The sequence below is a fragment of the Lithobates pipiens genome, unplaced genomic scaffold (genome assembly GCF_037356315.1).
Source record: "Lithobates pipiens isolate NorthernLeopardFrog02 unplaced genomic scaffold, aLitPip1_a1.2 Scaffold_23, whole genome shotgun sequence".
NCBI classification, from domain to species: Eukaryota; Metazoa; Chordata; class Amphibia; order Anura; family Ranidae; genus Lithobates; species Lithobates pipiens.
This window is the reverse complement of record NW_027507785.1, coordinates 292,478,883-292,497,161: the sequence shown is the minus strand read 5'-3', so window position 1 is coordinate 292,497,161 and position 18,279 is coordinate 292,478,883. Positions and strand designations below refer to the sequence as shown.

Below are 18,279 nucleotides of genomic sequence, written 5' to 3'. Positions count from 1 at the left end.
GTTACAAGGTCTCATACAGGTCACTGGAAGTTCAACATGACATCTCATGGCAAAAAAAGGAGGATCTGAATAAAAGAATTGTTGCTCTACATAAAGATGGCCTAGGCTATAAGAAGATTGCCAAGACCCTGAAACTGAGCTTTCTGCACAGTGGCCAAGACCATACAACAGGACAGGTTCTACTCAGAACAGGCCTCGCCATGGTCAACCAAAGAAGCTGAGTGCACATGCTCCGCGTCATATCCAGAGGTTGTCTTTGGGAAATAGACATATGAGTGCTGCCAGCATTGCTGAAGAGGTTGAAGGGGGGAGGGTGGGGGGGGGTCAGCCTATCAGTGCTCAGACCATATGCTGCACACTGCATCAAATTGGTCTGCGTGGCTGTCATCCCAGAAGGAAGCCTCTTTTAAAAGATGATGCACTGAAAGCCCGTAAACAGTTTGCTGAAGAGAAGCAGATTAGGGACATGGATTACTGTGTTCATGTCATGTGGCCTGATGAGACCAAGATAAAATTATTTGGTTCAGATGGTGTCAAGCGTGTGTGGTAGCAAACAGGGGAGGAGTACAAAGATTAGTGTGTCTTGCATACAGTCAAGCATGGTGGTGGGAGTGTCATGATTTGGGGCTGCATGAGTGCTGCCGACACTGGAGAGCTACAGTTCATTGAGGGAACCAGGGAACTGAAGCTGAGCCTGATGCCCTCCCTTCGGAGACTGGACCGCAGGGAAGTATTCCAACATTATAACAACCCCAAACACACCACCAAGATGACCACTGCCTTGCTAAAGAAGCTGAGGATAAAGGTGATCTACTGACCAAGCATTTCTCTAGACCTAAATCATATTGATCATCTGTGGGGCATCCTCAAACGGAAGGAGGAGCGCAAAGTCTCTAACATCCACCAGATCTGTGATGTCATCATGGAGGAGGGGAAGAGGACTCCAGTGGCAACCTGTGAAGTTCTGGTGAACTCCGTGTCCAAAAGCTTTATGGCAGTGCTGGAAAATAAAGGTGGCCACATAAAATATTGACATATTGGGTCCAATTTGGACATTTTCACTTAGGAGTGTACTCACTTTTGTTGCCAGCGGTTTAGACAGCGGTAATGGCTGTGTGTTGAGTTATTTTAAAGGGGACAGCAAATTTACACTGTTATACAAGCTGTAGCAAAGTGTAATTTCTTCAGTGTTGTCACATGAAAAGATATAATAAAATATTTACAGAATTGTGAGGGGTGTACTCACTCTTGTGAGAATCTGTAAGTACCCGTAATAAATAAATAAATAATGAAGATTTGATTTTAGATTGTAATTTATTGTGAATTTAATTTTTTGTTTCATCTTTTTATATATAATATATTCAATGTAACATTGTTTAACTATCCTATAACCTTGAAGGGTATTTGTTTTTGCAATTTTTTTTTTTTAAACCTTTATTTGTGTTTCGTAGTCTATGATAGTGAGCTTTCCCAATTTTTGCCAATTCTTTATAAAACAGCAATGGCTGTTTTCTTATGGTGGCCATAATTTTTTTATCCAGTGGTTGTGTAATTTAATCAAAACTATCGAATCTGCAAACCATCAAATAATTATTATTTCCCTTTCCCAGATTGAGTTAGATATCATTTTATTTGAATTTGATCAAACTGAGTTGATCGCCCAGAATATTATCAATTGTTTTGCATCAATCGATAGCACTGTGATGCTTTGTACATGAATATGATCTTATTATGATCAGTCAGATTATGCAATTACATGTTGGAAACAGAGATATGATCAATCATTTTTAGTTGTAAGTTACAGTTATATATTAAAGCGGAGGTCCACCCTAAAGTGGACCTTCCGCTCATCGGAACCCCCCCCCCCTCCGGCGCCACAATTGGCACCTTTCAGGGGGGTGCAGGTACCTGTACAGTACAGGTATCTGCACCCACTTCCGGGATAGCTCTCTCCGGAAAGGGGCGTAGATTACGCCCCTTTCCGAAAGTCCCCCGCTGCCTGCTAGGAAACACACAGATCCCAGAGGCAGCGGGGACCGTCCTTATTGCGCAGCGCGACTCGCGCATGCGCAGTAGGGAACCGGAAAATGAATCCGAAAGGCTCCACTTCCTGATTCCCATACCCAAGATGGCGGCAGCAGCACCCGAGAGACGATCGAGAAATCGGCTTCGGGTGCTGACATCGCGGGCGCGCTGGACAGGTAAGTGTCACTATTTTAAAAGTTAGCAGCTGCAGTATTTGTAGCTGCTGGCTTTTAAAGAAAAAAAAAAACGCGGAGTCCCGGCGGACTCCCGCTTTAAGTAAATTTGAAGTAAATCCCCTTCTCCCGTGTGGTATATTGACCAAATGGGTTGTTGACTATAGCTTGATTATTCCTATTGGAAAAGATTGATCAGAAAAGGAATCAATCATTTATTGAAGTGTGTATGGCCACCATACAGTTGCACGCATGACATTTCTCTCAATATGAAGTTTATAGACATCCAAAGCGTCCAGAAGGAGGACTGTTCTCATTGTATGTTGATGCCACCTAGTGTTGTATTATGTTATTGTAGAATGTTCACTTAGCCTAGTGAGTGCAGTGAAACTGAATATACAATTGTGCAAGGGAATGTAAAAAACAAAACAAAAAACAGAAGTTCACTTTTCTATGCAGGCACTCTCTTTTGAGAGGATGAACCAATTTGGATGTATTGGGATCACATACCCATCCATTTTTGGGCTTTGTGCCCTTTTAAATTGCTGGTGCATGCACAGCTCAGTTTACAACCATCTTGTGTGACGGGATGATTGCACTCCTGCATATGCGAAGGAGTGATGTCATCCCATGTTGGCCAATGAAGGCAGTGACAGCGCGGCACCCAGGAGAAGCCAGTAAAAGATATCGGTGCCGGAAAGGTAAGTATTGCAGACTTTACTTCTGCTCAAAGCACAGGGCAGCTGTATTTTGAATTTGGCCATCAAATTTGAATGAGTCCCAATGATAGGAGTTGGAAAACCAATTTTGCCGCAAATAAACTGATAGATGTTTACAATCATAGATAAAACAAACTCTGAAAAAAGAGACTTACATGTTTTAATACATAAGGCTAAAAACTCCATCTGTCATAAAACGCCCCATGGACTCATAAACGCTTTCTCAGAATTAGCAATAGAATTATGTAATGTGATAATCTAAGACAAAAAAAAAAGAGTGCTTGGAAGGGATCTTCTTATGCCCTGTACACACAGTCAGAAATTCAGATGGAAAAGGTCCGATTGGATAATATTGTCGGAAAATCTGATTGTTTGTGGGCTCTATATTGGAAATTCCGATGGAAAAAATTTGAGAGCAGGATCTCAGATTTTCCCACAACAAAATCTGATCGGACCTTGTCCGATCGTTTGTAGAGAATTCCGATCGGACAAAGTGCCACACATGCTTAAATCAAATTACGAGACCAAAGCTATTGGCTACTAGCCTGAACGTAGTCCCGTCGTAACGAACGAATGTAATCATGTTCCGAACGATCGGATTTTCCGCCAACTTTGTCTGACCGTGTGTATGCAACACCAGTTTCGGACAAAATCCGTCGGAAAAAATCCAACGGATTTTGTGGTCGGAATGTCCGACCGTGTGTACGGGGGTTTAGAGTGGTACTAAAGCCTTAAGGTTATTTACGCTAATGTATTCTATGCATTAAGGTCGAAAATCTTCAGTGACAGATGATCTCCCCAGCCTTGCCTTGTACTTACCTGAGCCCAATCTTGATCCAGCATTGTGCATGGGAACAGCAGCGTCTCTGCTCTCTTCCTCCTCATTGGGCAAACTGTTAGCAATGGAAAAATATTGGCTCTCAATTCTGTGATGAGGGAGTGGGGGGGGGGGGGCGGTGCCTAGCTGTACTGCCTGTGTCTATAGGCACAGACAGGGTGGCATGGGATTGTTCCTGCACAAGTGCCCCCGTAGAAAGCAGCTTTCTGTGGTGAGCACTCAACGAAGAGGAGGAGCCAGGAGCGCTGGCAGGGGAACCCAGAAGTAGAGGATTGGGGCTGCTCTGTGCAAAACCATTGCACAGAGCAGGTAAGTATGACATCTTTATTATTCTAATTTTAAAAAAATCTGAAGCTTTACAATCTCTTTAAATAGTGTGTTTGTATTACTTAAAGCAATTGGAATCTGACCTATAAACTTGATGGATGTTTTATATTTACACGATTTACAGTATCCATTAGGAAAATATCAATTGCTTGTTTGAGGCCAATCAGAATTCAGATTTACTTACTGTAAAGGAGACGGTCAGTTTTTTGTTTCTCTTGTAGGAGATCTTGTGTCCTCTCGGCAACAATGGCTTCCAAGTGTTTGCTGTACTTTTCCATCTACCATTGTAATACAGATAATTGTTAGTTAACCACACAACAACCATAACCCAACATCAATCAAATGTTGTTGTTTTATATTTTGTTTTCTTTCAGTTCTTCTATTATATGTAACCCTTTTGCTGCCAGATCCTTTTTTTTCCCTCTGCACACATGTTAAAAATGCACATATTGGGCCTAGAGATTACTTAAAGTGATTGTAAAGTCTTGTTTTTTATGTAAAAAACAAACAAACATAGTATACTTGACACAGAGCTCCTTCTCTCTCCTCATTGACTCACTGAGTTTGATTGACAGCAGCGGGAGCCAATGATGCCCCGCTGCTGTCTCAGCCAATCAGAAGGGAGAGTCCCATACAGTAGAGTCTTTTGTGCAACATCTCTGGATCGAGATGGGGCTCAGATAAGTATTAGGGGGGGTTGAGGACGGCTGCTGCACACAGAAGGTTTTTTATCTTAATGCATTGAATGCATTATGATAAGAAACCTTCTGCCTTTACAACCACTTTAAGCTGAACTCTGGGCACAAACTGTTTTATTTAGTAACTTTATAGTGCTCAATAACTATAAAAGATATAAATTCACTTTGTACATCAAGTGCCTTTGCATTACTTTGTAAAAGTAGCAGTGACGTCATCAGTGTGCTGTACAGAGCCTGTGCAGAGCTGTGGGAGGGACCCAGCAGGCCCCACCCACTACAGGCTGCCTACAGAAAACTACAGGAGGGGGCGGAAACAAGACCAGTCACCCTGCACAAGCAGAGAGAGCAGCAGCGACTGGTCTTTATTACAAGAAAGCCTCTACACAGAAGTAAAGTTCCACACTGGTTTACTGCACAGATCTGGAAGAAATAAAGCACACCAAGAATAAACATGACTCTTGCATTTACAAAAAAAATGCTTATCTCAGAGTTCAGCTTAACATCAGCAAAACATTGCATCATTTCTGAAAGCAAAGACCCTGTAGAATAATTTTGCATCGCCATTTTTTTGTTAAACTAATTTTTTCAGTAAAAAATGCACACAAACACAATATACAGTGCCTGAAAAGGTTTTCATACCCCTTGAAATTTTCCACATTTTGTCATGTTATTACCAAAAACCTAAATGTATTTTATTGGGATTATATGTGATAGACCAACACAAAGGGGCACATAATTGCAAAGTGGAAGGAAAATGATGAATGGTTTTCAATTTTTTTTTTACACATAAATATTTGAAAAGTGTGGCATGCATTTGTATTCAGCCCCCTTTAGGCTCAGTTCACACAGGGGGCGACACGAGGCGACACGACTTGCCGTGCCGCGACCTGACAAGTCACCCCCGTTCTGTACTACGGAACCGTTCTAAGAGGAGCGACTCGAGTCGCTCCGACTTAGAAAAAAGGTTCCTGTACTACTTTTGGGCGACCTCGGGCGACTTGCATTGACTTCTATACAGAAGTCATTTGCAAGTCACCGCTGAGGTCGCGGCAGGTCGCGGCACGGCAAGTCGTGTCGCCCCCTGTGTGAACCGAGCCTTACTCTGATACCCCTAACTAAAATCTAGTGGAATCAATTGCCTTCAGAAGTCACTTATTTGTAAATAAAAGCCACCTTTGTGTAATTTAATTTCACTATAAACACAGCTGTTCTGTGAAGCCCTCAGGGGTTTGAGAACTTTAGTGAACAAACAGCATCATGAAGGCCAAGAAACACATCAGACAGGTCAGCGATAACGTTTTAGAGATGTTTAAAGCAGGGTTAGGTTATAAAAAAATATTCCAAGCTTAGAAAATCTCATGGATCACTTTTCAATCCATCATCGGAAAATGGAAAGAGTATGGCACAACTGCAAACCTACCAAGACATGGCCGTCCACCTAAACTGACAGGCCGGGCAAGGAGAACATTAATCAGAGAAGCAGCCAAGAGGTCCATGATAACTCTGGAGGAGCTGCAGAGATCCACAGCGTAGGTGGGAGAATCTGTCCACAGGACCACTATTAGTTGTGTACTCCACAAATCTGACCTTTATGGAAGAGTGAAAAGAAGAAACCCATTTTTGAAAGAAAGCCATAAGAAGACATTTGGACGACACAGCAAACACGTGGAAGGCGGTGCTCTGCTCAGATGAGACTAAAATTGAACTTTTTGGCCTAAAAGCAAAACGCTATGTGTGATGAAAAACTAACACTGCACATCACCCTGAACACACCATCCCACTGTGAAACATGGTGGTGGCCACATTATGTTGTAGGGATGCTTTTCTTCAGCAGGGACAGGGAAGCTGGTTGGAGTTGATGGGAAGATGGATGGAGCCAAATATAGGGCAATCTTAGAAGAAAGCCTGTTAGAGTCTGCAAAAGACATGAGACTGGGAAGGAGGTTTACTTTCCAGCAGGACAACGACCATAAACATACAGCCAGAGCTACAATGGAATGGTTTAGATCAAAGCATATTCATGTGTTAGAATGGCCCAGTCAAAGTCCAGACTTAAATCATATTGGATGCTCTCCATCCAATATGACAGAGCTTGAGCTATTTTGCAAAAAAGTCACTCTCTGGTAGAGACATCCCTAAAAAGACTTGCAGCTGTAATTGCAGCGAAAGGTGGTTGTACAAAGTATTGACTGAGGGGGGCTGAATACAAATGCACACCACACTTTTCACATATTTACTGTATTTGTAAAAAATTCTGAAAACCATTTGTCATTTTCCTTCCACTTCACAATTATGCGCCACTTTGTGTTGATCTATCACATAAATTTCCAATAAAATACATTTATGTTTTTGGTTGTAACATGACAAGATGTGGAAAATTTCAAGGGGTATAAATACTTTTTCAAGGCACTTTAATAGGCACATTTTTTAGTAAAATACAAAAGTTGGGGTTGCCTTGAATAAACAGGTACTATATATGTTAAGCCTCAAAATTGCATATTCTAAAACTTTTGCTCTCACTCCAGCATGCATAGCAATACCGAATATGCGTGGTGCAATTGTTGTTTTCATATGTGTGTGTTTGTGTACATTGGCACGGGGAGCTTCTCCCTTTTCTTGTTCTTTAAATTTATAAAAATTTCATTTTTAAACATTAATTTTCTTTTTTTGCCACCTATGTGATAGCATAGATCAAGTGACATGTTTTCATAGAGATAACAGGGATCTATTAGGCCCCTAATGGAACCTCTGCATTCCTTTGTAGCTTAATGGGTACAGATCATGCTCTTTTAGCTACTTCTCCTGCCACAGAGGCTGGTAAGTCATCCGATCAGAGCTTGTCATGTCTGGGCTTATACCAACTAGAGAAAATCAGCAAACTTATGTTCACTGGGCTCCCTGCCCTCTCCCCATATGTAGTGCACCCCCTAAGGAACTGCAAGTAAATGGGATCTCCCACCCTGCACAGCCAGGCACACCAAATTTCCATAGGCATTCAGAGTCAGAGAACAGTCTGTGACTTTGTGTTTTTTTACATTTTTTTATTGAGGGGTTAATAACTTGTATAAGGATGGGAGATTATGGGATACCAATTCGCCTTCATAGTCTATATACACGGCTCCTCCTCTTCCTCAAGCACACGCTTGATTCACACAACTCAGCTTTGTCACCCTGTAGTATTTTTGTAGCAAAGGCTCATTACATACAGTGACTTACAGACACTATACTTGAAGAACAGATGGGGTGACACAGCTCACACTTTCCCAGTACTTCCTCTCTGTGGGCACTGCTCCCAGCACCAACTCTTCAGGCACTGCCAACCCATCTGTCTGCAGCTGCCCTTTTCACCAGCCCTCCAGGCTAACTTCATTCTCCAGTCCTCCAGACTGACACTCACCAGCCCATCCAGCTGACTCTCAGGAGATCTCCCAGATGTGCTGACCTGCTTTTGCTGTCCTCTCCTTGCTCCTGTGCCTCCAGGAAGGGCTTCCTTTGTACGTTTTAGGGGGAATCTTTCAGCACCCAAGCTCCCGGCCCAAAGTCACCCTCAAGGACCACCGTCAGCCTCCTGAGCACTCCATCTTCATCTTCCCCCCAACTTCCCTTGGTGGCATGACTCCTGTCTATTTATGAGGTGCATATATCCCCTGCCGGCCCATTTGCTGGGGATTGGCCGAGGACCTCAAAATTTGCATGACAGCCCCTCCTTACTCCCACCATCTAGCTCTGGAAGTTTCTACCAACTTCCAGACCAGGGGGAAGTATCAGAGAGAGCTACCTGATGAGTCATCCAACCCCTGAGACATCAGCCATGCCAAATTTTTCTACACTAACAGATAAACCTATTTAGATCTAGCATACTAGCTAGAGGTATACCTGAGTTTTTCAACCACTAAGGCCGCGTACACACGGGCGGACTGTTCGCCCAACTTAGTCCGCTGAACAGTGTTTCAGTGGACAATCCGCTCGTGTGTGGGCTTCAGCGGTCTGTTTCAGCGGACAGTCTGACGAACAAAGTCTTACGAAATTTCCGTAAGACAGTCCGTCCAAACTTGGTTTCAGCGGACAGTCCGCTCGTGTGTAGGCTAGTTCGACAGACTAAGTTTGGCGCATGCTCAGAAAGGATTTACACGGCGAAGGTTGCATTGCAGTGTATTGGACGTCGAATTTCTCGTCCCGTCGTACATGCCGTTCACGTCATCGCGCACGCTTTCAGCGGACTGTCTGCTCATCGTGTGTGGTCAAGTCCGTTCATGCAAATTTTGAACGGACTGTTTGTCGGATTGTCTGACGAACTTAGTTGGGCGAACAGTCCGCCCGTGTGTATGCTCCAGAGGTTGCTAGAGGTTCCTTGAACAGTGAGCAATTTCTGCCTCTCAGATAAGCTAATGCTAAGCTAAAGGAATATATTATCCCAATGACTACAAGTGTATGGAGCATTCTTTCCACTGACTGACCATGTATCTTGAGTTGTAGATACAGTAATTATTAGCATGAGTTCCCTGAGACTGGAAAGTTGTTTCAAGGGTTCCTCTGTGTTTAAAAGGTTGAGAAAGGCTGGGTTAGACCTTCAGAACCAAAGGTCAAAGAAGGATCCATGTTATCCCGAAAATTTGCATCTTTTAGCCCTTGTACACACAGTCCGACATTCCGGCGGAAAATGTCGGACCGTGTTGTCGGATAATCCGACTGTGTGTGGGCTCCATCGGACTGTTTCCGTCAGAATATCCGACAGACAAAGTTTTAGAGCTGGGCTATAAAACTTTCCGACCACATGTTCCGATCGGACTTTGTCCGATTGTGTGTAGAGAATTCCGATCGGACAAAGTGCAACGCATGCTCAGATCAAATTCCTACACCAAAGCTATTGGCTACTAGCCTGAATGTAGTCCCATCGTAACGAAATAACGTCATCACGGTACGTACGATCGGATTTTCCGACAACTTTGTCCTACCGTGTGTATGCAACACAAGTTTCGGACAAAATACGACAGATTTTGTTGTCGGAATGTCCGACCGTGTGTACAAGGGCTAATAACTTATGTACAAAATGTTTATTTCATTTTTGTTGCCTGTTCCATTGGGGGGGATATCTGCTTACTTCTTGTCTCAGGGACACACATTGATTTGAGAGAAAATCTCTCCAGAGTAAAGGGAATTTATATCTTAAATAGCTGATGGAACAGGCTTCCCTATTGGAAAATCTTACCTTCGTTTGACTAACAACTGTAAAATTTTGGATATCCCATCACCTTCTGTTCTAGTGACCATCACCAGGACAAATAGGGTCAATCCCCCCCTCAAAAAACAAAAGAATTGGCAATAGATATCATTCAATTCTGAAAGGTTTCCTTACCAGATTCATCATCATATCCACTGGGCTGACGCGGTGAGGATTCATTTTTTCTAAACTTTTCTTAATTTGCTCAAACGAAGGTCTCATCATAGCATTGTGTGCCCAGCATCTCCTTATCAGCTTCAGAAAAGACAGAAAGAATAGGAATAAAAGTGACATTATGCAACCGTTTTAAAAAAGTTTTTCAGAAACTTCTCACCACTCTGAACTTTGTGTATTTGTTGTTATCAATTGGGCAGGTGAACTCTTTAAAAATGTAACTCTGAATTCCCAGGAATCCACTACACTGGCTCCAGGAAGTGCAGTTCAGAGAAGATCTCCGGAGTAGAGTTTTACTCTGGAGCATATTTTACTATGTGATTACACTGCCGGGGATGGGGAGGCTGCAAAAGACTAAATGTGAAGTTATCCTTTAAGGGCTAGATTTATCGGTAAGGTTGGGGCTTCAGGTTTCGTGTAGTAATTGGACTCAAGTTATGGTTAGGATAAGGTTAAAGAGAATCTAAGCTGAGATAAACTTACCTTAACTTTCACTGGCACCACATGGCAGGACCCTGCAGGTGTGGTGCTTGCAAGGCCAGTTACCCTATACCAGGGTTTCTCAACCAGGGTCCCATGGAATACTAGGGTTCCTCGAGGTTGCTAGGGGTTCTTTGAGCAATGGGCAATTTCTGCCTCTTAGATAAGTTCCCTCTGACACCATTGATCTTTTTAGCTATTTGTAAGGAGGTAGTGCTTCCCTATGACCACACGTATAAGGAACATTCTTCCCACTGACCATCCCACTAATGTATCATGAGTTGTAGATACAGTAATTTTTAGCAGGGGTTTCCTGAGACTATTAAGCTATTTTAAGGGTTCCTCTCTGTTCAAAAGGTTGAGAAAGGCTATCCTATACAGTGTCTGGAGTTCCCTGAATTTCTAAACTCTGGTTTAAAACTTTTTGCTAATTTCCTTGATCCAAAGCCTAGAGGTGCTGTTGGGGACCGGTTGCATAATTGGGCCAATATTGAGAATAATGGTAGCTATGCACGGTGCAATAAATCAAATGATCAATGTTAGATTTGCCGAAACAATCAAATCGGATATTGACTAGGCAAGGCAAGTGGCAGGAAAAATGCCATGTTAAAAAAGTGGCACAAAAAATGCCATAGATTGACCCTGTATAATTGTGCTTTTTTTCTGCCACAATCAATCAACTTTTGTCACTCAAAACTATCACTATCTGTTGCTCATCACTCGGCCATGACATTTTTGTCTTACTCGATTGCTGTCCATGTTAATTTTTTTTGTTGAATCAAACATTAATCATCAGTTTTCACTTTCAATTGTTTTTATTGTTTTATAGTAAGTATACAAAACAGGAATAAACTCTTAGCCCTTGTACACACGGTCGGACATACCGATGGAAAATGTCCGATCGGACCGTGTTGTCGGATAATCCGACTGTGTGTGGGCTCCATCGGACTGTTTCCATCAGAATATCCAACGGACAAAGTTTTAGAGCTGGGCTATAAGCCCTTGTACACACGATCGGACATTCCGACAACAATATAGGTCGGATTTTGTCCGAAACTTGTGTTGCATACACACGGTCGGACAAAGTTGTCGGAAAATCCGATCGTGCAGAACATGACGACGTTATTTCGTTACGACGGGACTACGTTCAGGCTAGTAGCCAATAGCTTTGGTCTAGGAATTTGATCTAAGCATGCGTGGCACTTTGTCCAATCGGAATTCTCTACACACAATCGGACAAAGTCCGATCGGATCATGTTGTCGAAAATTTTTATAGCCCAGCTCTAAAACTTTGTCCGTTGGATATTCTGACGGAAACAGTCCGATGGAGCCCACACACAGTTGGATTATCAGACAACACGGTCCAATCGGACATTTTCCGTCGGAATGTCCAACCGTGTGTACAAGGGCTTAAACTTTCCGACAACATGATCCGATCGGACTTTGTCCGATTGTGTGTAGAGAATTCCGATCGGACAAAGTGCCACGCATGCTCAGATCAAATTCCTAGACCAAAGCTATTGGCTACTAGCCTGAACGTAGTCCCGTCGTAACGAAATAACGTCATCACGTTACGTACGATCGGATTGTCCGACAACTTTGTCCGACCGTGTGTATGCAACACAAGTTTCAGACAAAATCCGTTGGACAAAATCCGACGGATTTTGTTGTCGGAATGTCCGACCGTGTGTACAAGGGCTTACAAAATCAGCTTGGTACTATAATGTTATTTAATATTGAAAATTATCCATTTGCTGTATCAACAGAAATAGGAGAACCACCTGAAGAAGACCACTATTTGTTCTATGTTGAAATGCATTGGGTTATTTCCATACACCAAATGGTTCTTTGAACTATGAAAACGTGAACCTATTGTAAAAAATTACTTATTTAAACATAGATAAATTCATGTGAAAGATAGTATTTTTCATTAATATTTGCATTATTGTTGCATATACCAGAGCTCATATTTTAACCATTTCTACTTCTCTATGATGTATAAATATTTCATCATCTGTTGTCAATAAAAGCTTCACATTTTATGAACTTCTATGTCTCTCAAATTGCTGCTAAAAAAAACCCACAGGGAATTGTTTCTAACCTTTTTTGTAATAATACCAGTTATTTGGTGGATGAATAGAAGTTGCTATGGATTCTGTTCTCACTTTCTCTGTAGACGTTCGATCTGCCTTTTATAACGTCATAACAACATCTGCTTGTGACATATCAGGGTCCCCTTTGTGGGGGTGAACTTTATTTAAATGAAGGTTATGGAAATAAACAGAAAAATTAGACGTCTGCTCTGACACACATATTTTGTATATTCAGGCATTTTCTTCACCAGATTCTAGTAAATATATGCTTAGTGAGTCATTCCATGCAGTTTATAATATACTCCATGTAATACTATTGAAATTTAAACATGCCATGCAAGGACATCTTGGGGCTCCTATGAATACTGAGTCATCGGGGAGTTTAAAATGTCATTAGGGCCCCTTAGGGAGGAAGAGATCGGATCCCTTGAGGAGGAGGTGACAGGAGCGCCAACATCCTATGTAATTCCGCCAGTAAATTATTTGTAATCTGTTGCTGATGATATTTAAAGTGGTATTAAACCCAAAAGCGAACATTTATTATATTGCAGCTTACCAATTCTTAAATGTGATGGCTGCGTTCCTTTTCTTTTTTTAGGCTTTTGTTCTTTTATTTTAACCTGGTGATCCAGCCAGTAAGTCTGTTGCTTTTTGGCAGAGAAAGCTGTCCAGCAGATGTAGCATTTAAAGGGTTGAGCAAAACCATTTATCACTCACAGGGGTGCTTACAATGATCAGCTTTATTTATGTAAAACCTTTATCCCAAAAGGAAAAAAAATAAAAAACCTGTTTGATTATAAAACAGAGGGGGGAAAAAGCCCCAAAAAAAGAAAACGAATGCAGCCACCACATCTAATGATTGGTAAGCTACAATATAATACATATTGGTGTTGGGTTTACTACTGCTTTAAAGCTAAACTTGAAGGCTCAACCCTGCCGCCCTTAGTGCTCTCCTCCGGATGACACTACTCATTGTATTTTGTAGTTTTTCTTTTTACTTCCCCTTTTCTCACATCTTCAGGGCGGTCACGTCCAGGTAGTGTGTAGCACTTAATGATGCACAGCGCGGCGCTGATAATGCATCATTACATTGTGAGTGCGGGGTGCCATGGTTATGCCCCCTTAGCGAGCAAGTCTATAACACCATATGTACCTAAGCAGGCCATACATGGAGCAAATTTCCACGGGTTGTAGGACAGAAATTCGATCAATTCCCCCATCAACACAGACAGTGCTGATAGGGAAATCCCTCCTGAGGAGCCATTGTATTCTCTTGGCCGGGCGGCGGAAGAGGGATGAGGAAGCCATCCCCAGCAGGAGAAGACCAGCCGCTAGCAATTATTGTATGTAAAATTTAGCGGGCTGGTTGTACCCAAGTTGGTCAATTGATCGATCTCCTTGGGTACATTCAGCCTGCCCATAAATGGTTCGAATCTCAGCCAGTTCCTACTGAACAGGCCCAGATTCGAATTGTCTACAGCCAGCTTTATTCTTGAAGAATCCTGAATCCTCTAGTCTCATAGGGGTCAAACGAGAAAACAGTGGCCTGGAGGCATCCGGAAGTGTTGCATGCCCTCCGAAGTCTGATCCACAAGGGTTCGCTTTTCAGAGGGTTTTTGACAGGCGGTGGGAAGGCAATATGATGCCGCATCACTGCCAGTTTTAACCCCTTAAAGCCCACACCAATGCACTGCCACTTTGTGCATTGCACATGGTTACAAGGTGGTTGCAGCATAGCCCCATTAATTTAAATAGGTTGTGTTTGGCGAGCAGTACTGCCCACCATAGGCAACGAGGGGTATAATTCTTGCTTCGCAGAGAAGCAAGACATTGTAGTTGCAGCAAATATATAGCTCTGGCCAGCTACCTTTGTAGCTTAACCACTTCCATACCGTGCAAATTCCAGCGCTCGTCTCCTACATGTAAAAATCATATTTTTTTGGCTAGAAAATTACTCCCAAACATTATATATTTTTTTAGCAGAGGCCCTAAGGAATAAAATGGCAGCCAACTTTTTATGTCACATGGTATTTGCGCAGCAATTTTTCAAACGCAATTTTGTGGGGAAAAAAGACACTGTCATGAATTAAAAAAACAAAACACTAAAGTTAGCCCAATTTTTTTGTATAATGTGAAAGATAATGTTACGCTGAGTAAATAGATGTCATGACACGCTTTAAAATTGTGCACACTAGTGGTATTCCGCCAAACTTCGGTACTTAAAAATCTCCATAGGCGCTGTTTTAACGTTTTTTTTTACATGTTTAGAGTTACAGAGGAGGTCTTGGGCTAGAATTATTTCTCTCGCTCTAACGTTCACAGTGATACCTCACATGGTTTGAACATCATTTACATATGCAGGCGCGATGGAGTTGCCACCTCATCCTTTTAAACCCGAACACATATGAATTACACAGGTTCTGAAGGCTAATTTAATTCAGATAAGGCAACAAGTGATTTTCATTACCACCTTAATCAGCCTCAGAACCTGTGTAATTAATATGTGTTTGGGTTTAACCCCCCTGACGGTATTCCCGAGTCTGACTCGGGGTGGATTTTTTATACCAAGAGCGGTATCCCCGAGTCAGACTCGGGATCGCATCGCTGGATCCAGGAGGAGGTTTACTTACCTTCTCCTTCGGATCCAGCGTTATCTCCCCGCTGTACGAGCGAGCCGTGTCTCGCTCGATGCATTACACCGCCGATCTCCGTGCCCTGCGAGCGTTGCGACGCACGGGCACGGAGATCGGCGCCAAATTCAAAAAGTGAAACAAACAGTAAACATACAGTATAATGTAATCTTACAGATTACATTGCTGTATGTAAATATTTCACATCCCCGTTGTCCCTAGTGGTCTGCCCAGTGCTCTGCATGCAGTTTTATATAATAAAAACTGTTCTTTATGCCTGGAAACTGGAGATTGCCCATAGCAACCAAAACTGTCACTGTACATCAAAAATGATTTTAGACCAGCTAGAAAACAGCGATAATAAATTAGAATCACTCGCAGAATTGAGCGATAGCGATTTGTGGGGAGATCCGTCATCAAATACTGAAAAGTAATGACAGTGACTGAGCAAATTTCAGTGTTTTTGATTTGATTACATTATTGAATAATTTTTATTATTGTTATATTATTATTTGGTACAATTATTTATAATGATTTATTATATTATAATTTATGATTTAATTTTTCAAACTTTATCATACCCGGGATGTCTGCTAGACTCTGGTTTGGACAGATTTAAGAGAGTTATTCCTAAGAATTGCAGGACTACAATATAAAACGCCAAATTTTCATGCAAAATAATGGTACCGCTTTTAGCACCTAAAATCCGAAATAATCGTACCGCCAGGGAGGTTAAAGGGATGAGGTGGCAACCCTAGGGTGCAACCTATGTATGCGTTCGCTTCTGCATATGACCAAGCGGGGATGGGGGCGCTTTAATTTTTTTTTTTTATTGTTTATTTTAATCTTTTTATTTTTATACTTTCCCTTTAAAAATTTTGAAAAATTTGAATACTTTTATTCCTATTGTAAACATCCCTTGTAATAGGAATAGTGCATGACAGGTCCTCTTTATGGAGAAATGTGCGGTCTATAAGACCCCACATCTCTCCTTCAGACAGGAAAGGCTGAGATAAAAAAAAAGAATGATTTCAGGCTTTCCTGCCAAGTCCCTGGCCTTCGACAGTCATAGAGATTGCCAGGGACCATCTGTCCCTCGGATTTCTCTATGACTTTCTTCCAACGCCAGTGGATTCCTTCTCTGGCTCGAGCCGGGAGAAGCACTGAAGGGCATCGGCGACTGTAAGAATGATTAAGTGGCTGAACAGCCGCTATGATTGTTCTTATGGTGAAGGGAATCTCCGGCTGAAAAAAATCACCACTAAAAGCTGATATGACGTGTCATGTCATATGACGTTCAGCGGTATGAAAGTGTTTTTTAAGAGGGGGGTGGTTGGAGAGAAGGTTAAATGCCCCCGCCCCTACCCAACCGCAAGTGTGAACTTAAGCTGGTCATAGATGGATGGGAATATGGCCAGTTCAGGAGGTACTTTTTTGTATAGGACTAAGCACCTGCGCTGGGCTTCACAATGCAGAGTGTTGTGGTATACTACATTTAAAATAAATAATAAAGTTAATAAATATTAGTATAGTTAAGAGCGTTACTGCACGTTTATTGCAGTACATTTCTGTGCATTACTGCACATTTAACGCAGTATATTTCAGTGCGTTAGTGCAAGTTTAACACAGTATATTACCGTACGTTACTGCACGTTTAACACAGTATATTTCTGTGCGTTAGTGCAAGTTTAATGTACTGTATTTTAGTCCATTACGTGCCGTTTAACGCAGTATATTTCAGTGCGTTACTGCACGTCTAACACAGTATATTTCAGTGCGTTACTGCACATTTAACCCAGTATATTGCTGCGCATTAGTGCACATTTAATGCGTTACTGCACGTTTAACGCAGTATATTTCTGTGTTAGTGCATGTTAAACCAGGATGAATAAAAATCTGTGATTTAAAAAAAAATTAAATAAAAAAAAGCTGATTTTTTAAAATTTTAAATCTGCTTTTTTTTATTTAAATCTAATTTGTTTTATTTTTATCAAATTTATTTTAATAAAATGCTTTTGAAGTAAAAATCTATCTAAAGATAGTTTTCTATTTAAGATACATTAATAATTTAGTTTAATTAGCATGAAATTAATCTTAATTATGTAACATGAGGCTGTATATTCTGCAATATTTAAATTTTTGGTAAACTCATTCAATGAATCCAAGCTCTGCAAGCTGAGATAACATGCATTGCATTGATGCATTCACACAATTTTACAGTAACCATGAGATAAAAAACAAAGTTCAGGAATATTCCTTCATCCCATTGTTTTGCAAATCTATGTACATTGCAAACTGTATGATTGAATCGGTTCTGATATCGCTGTTTTACTAACCTGACAGCTTATTATTCTAAACAGGAAACCATTTTGTTTGCAAAAATTAAAGATTCTAACTACCAGCAGGAATGAATCATTCCATTTAAAGAGCACTTGTCATTTCAGATCCATCATGGCAGTGCCTGTTAGCAGGCATCCACTCACCTGCTGCCCCCATGTCCCTCGTCTTGTTGTGTCACCAGCCATCTCATTAAAGTGAATGGGACTGTCAGTGAGTCAACAGCAGGTCGGAGGAGGAGCCGCTGCTAGACAGAGATGACAGTTGCTCTTTAAAAATTGAAATCGAGTTGATTTAAATCAAGCCTTTTTATTAGTGATTTAAATCATGATTTAAATTGAATTGATTCAAACCAAATCCACCCTGCGTTTAATGCAGTACATTTCAGTGCGTTACTGCACATTTAACGCAGTATATTTCAGTGTGTTACGTGCCGTTGAATGCAGTATATTTCAGTGCCGTAGTGCACCTTTAACACAGTATATTTCAGTACGTTACCCCCCCCCCCAGAATTTCTTCTGTGGCCATCTTGAGTAAGGGCAGATGATTTGTGTGGCATTTACT

At 41.6% G+C, this 18,279-nt stretch overlaps 1 protein-coding gene across 1 annotated transcript in view; it reads right to left on the bottom strand.

Moving 5' to 3' along the window:
- The window catches only part of LOC143926533 (atrial natriuretic peptide receptor 2-like), an 89,865-nt gene that overhangs the window by 25,984 nt on the left and 45,602 nt on the right, over window positions 1-18,279 (bottom strand). The window contains exons 13-14 of the mRNA XM_077450336.1: window positions 10,137-10,256; window positions 4,267-4,360 (exon numbers count right to left, since the gene is read on the bottom strand). Coding sequence (XP_077306462.1) covers window positions 4,267-4,360; window positions 10,137-10,256 — 214 coding nt within the window. The remainder of the gene's footprint in view (window positions 1-4,266; window positions 4,361-10,136; window positions 10,257-18,279) is intronic.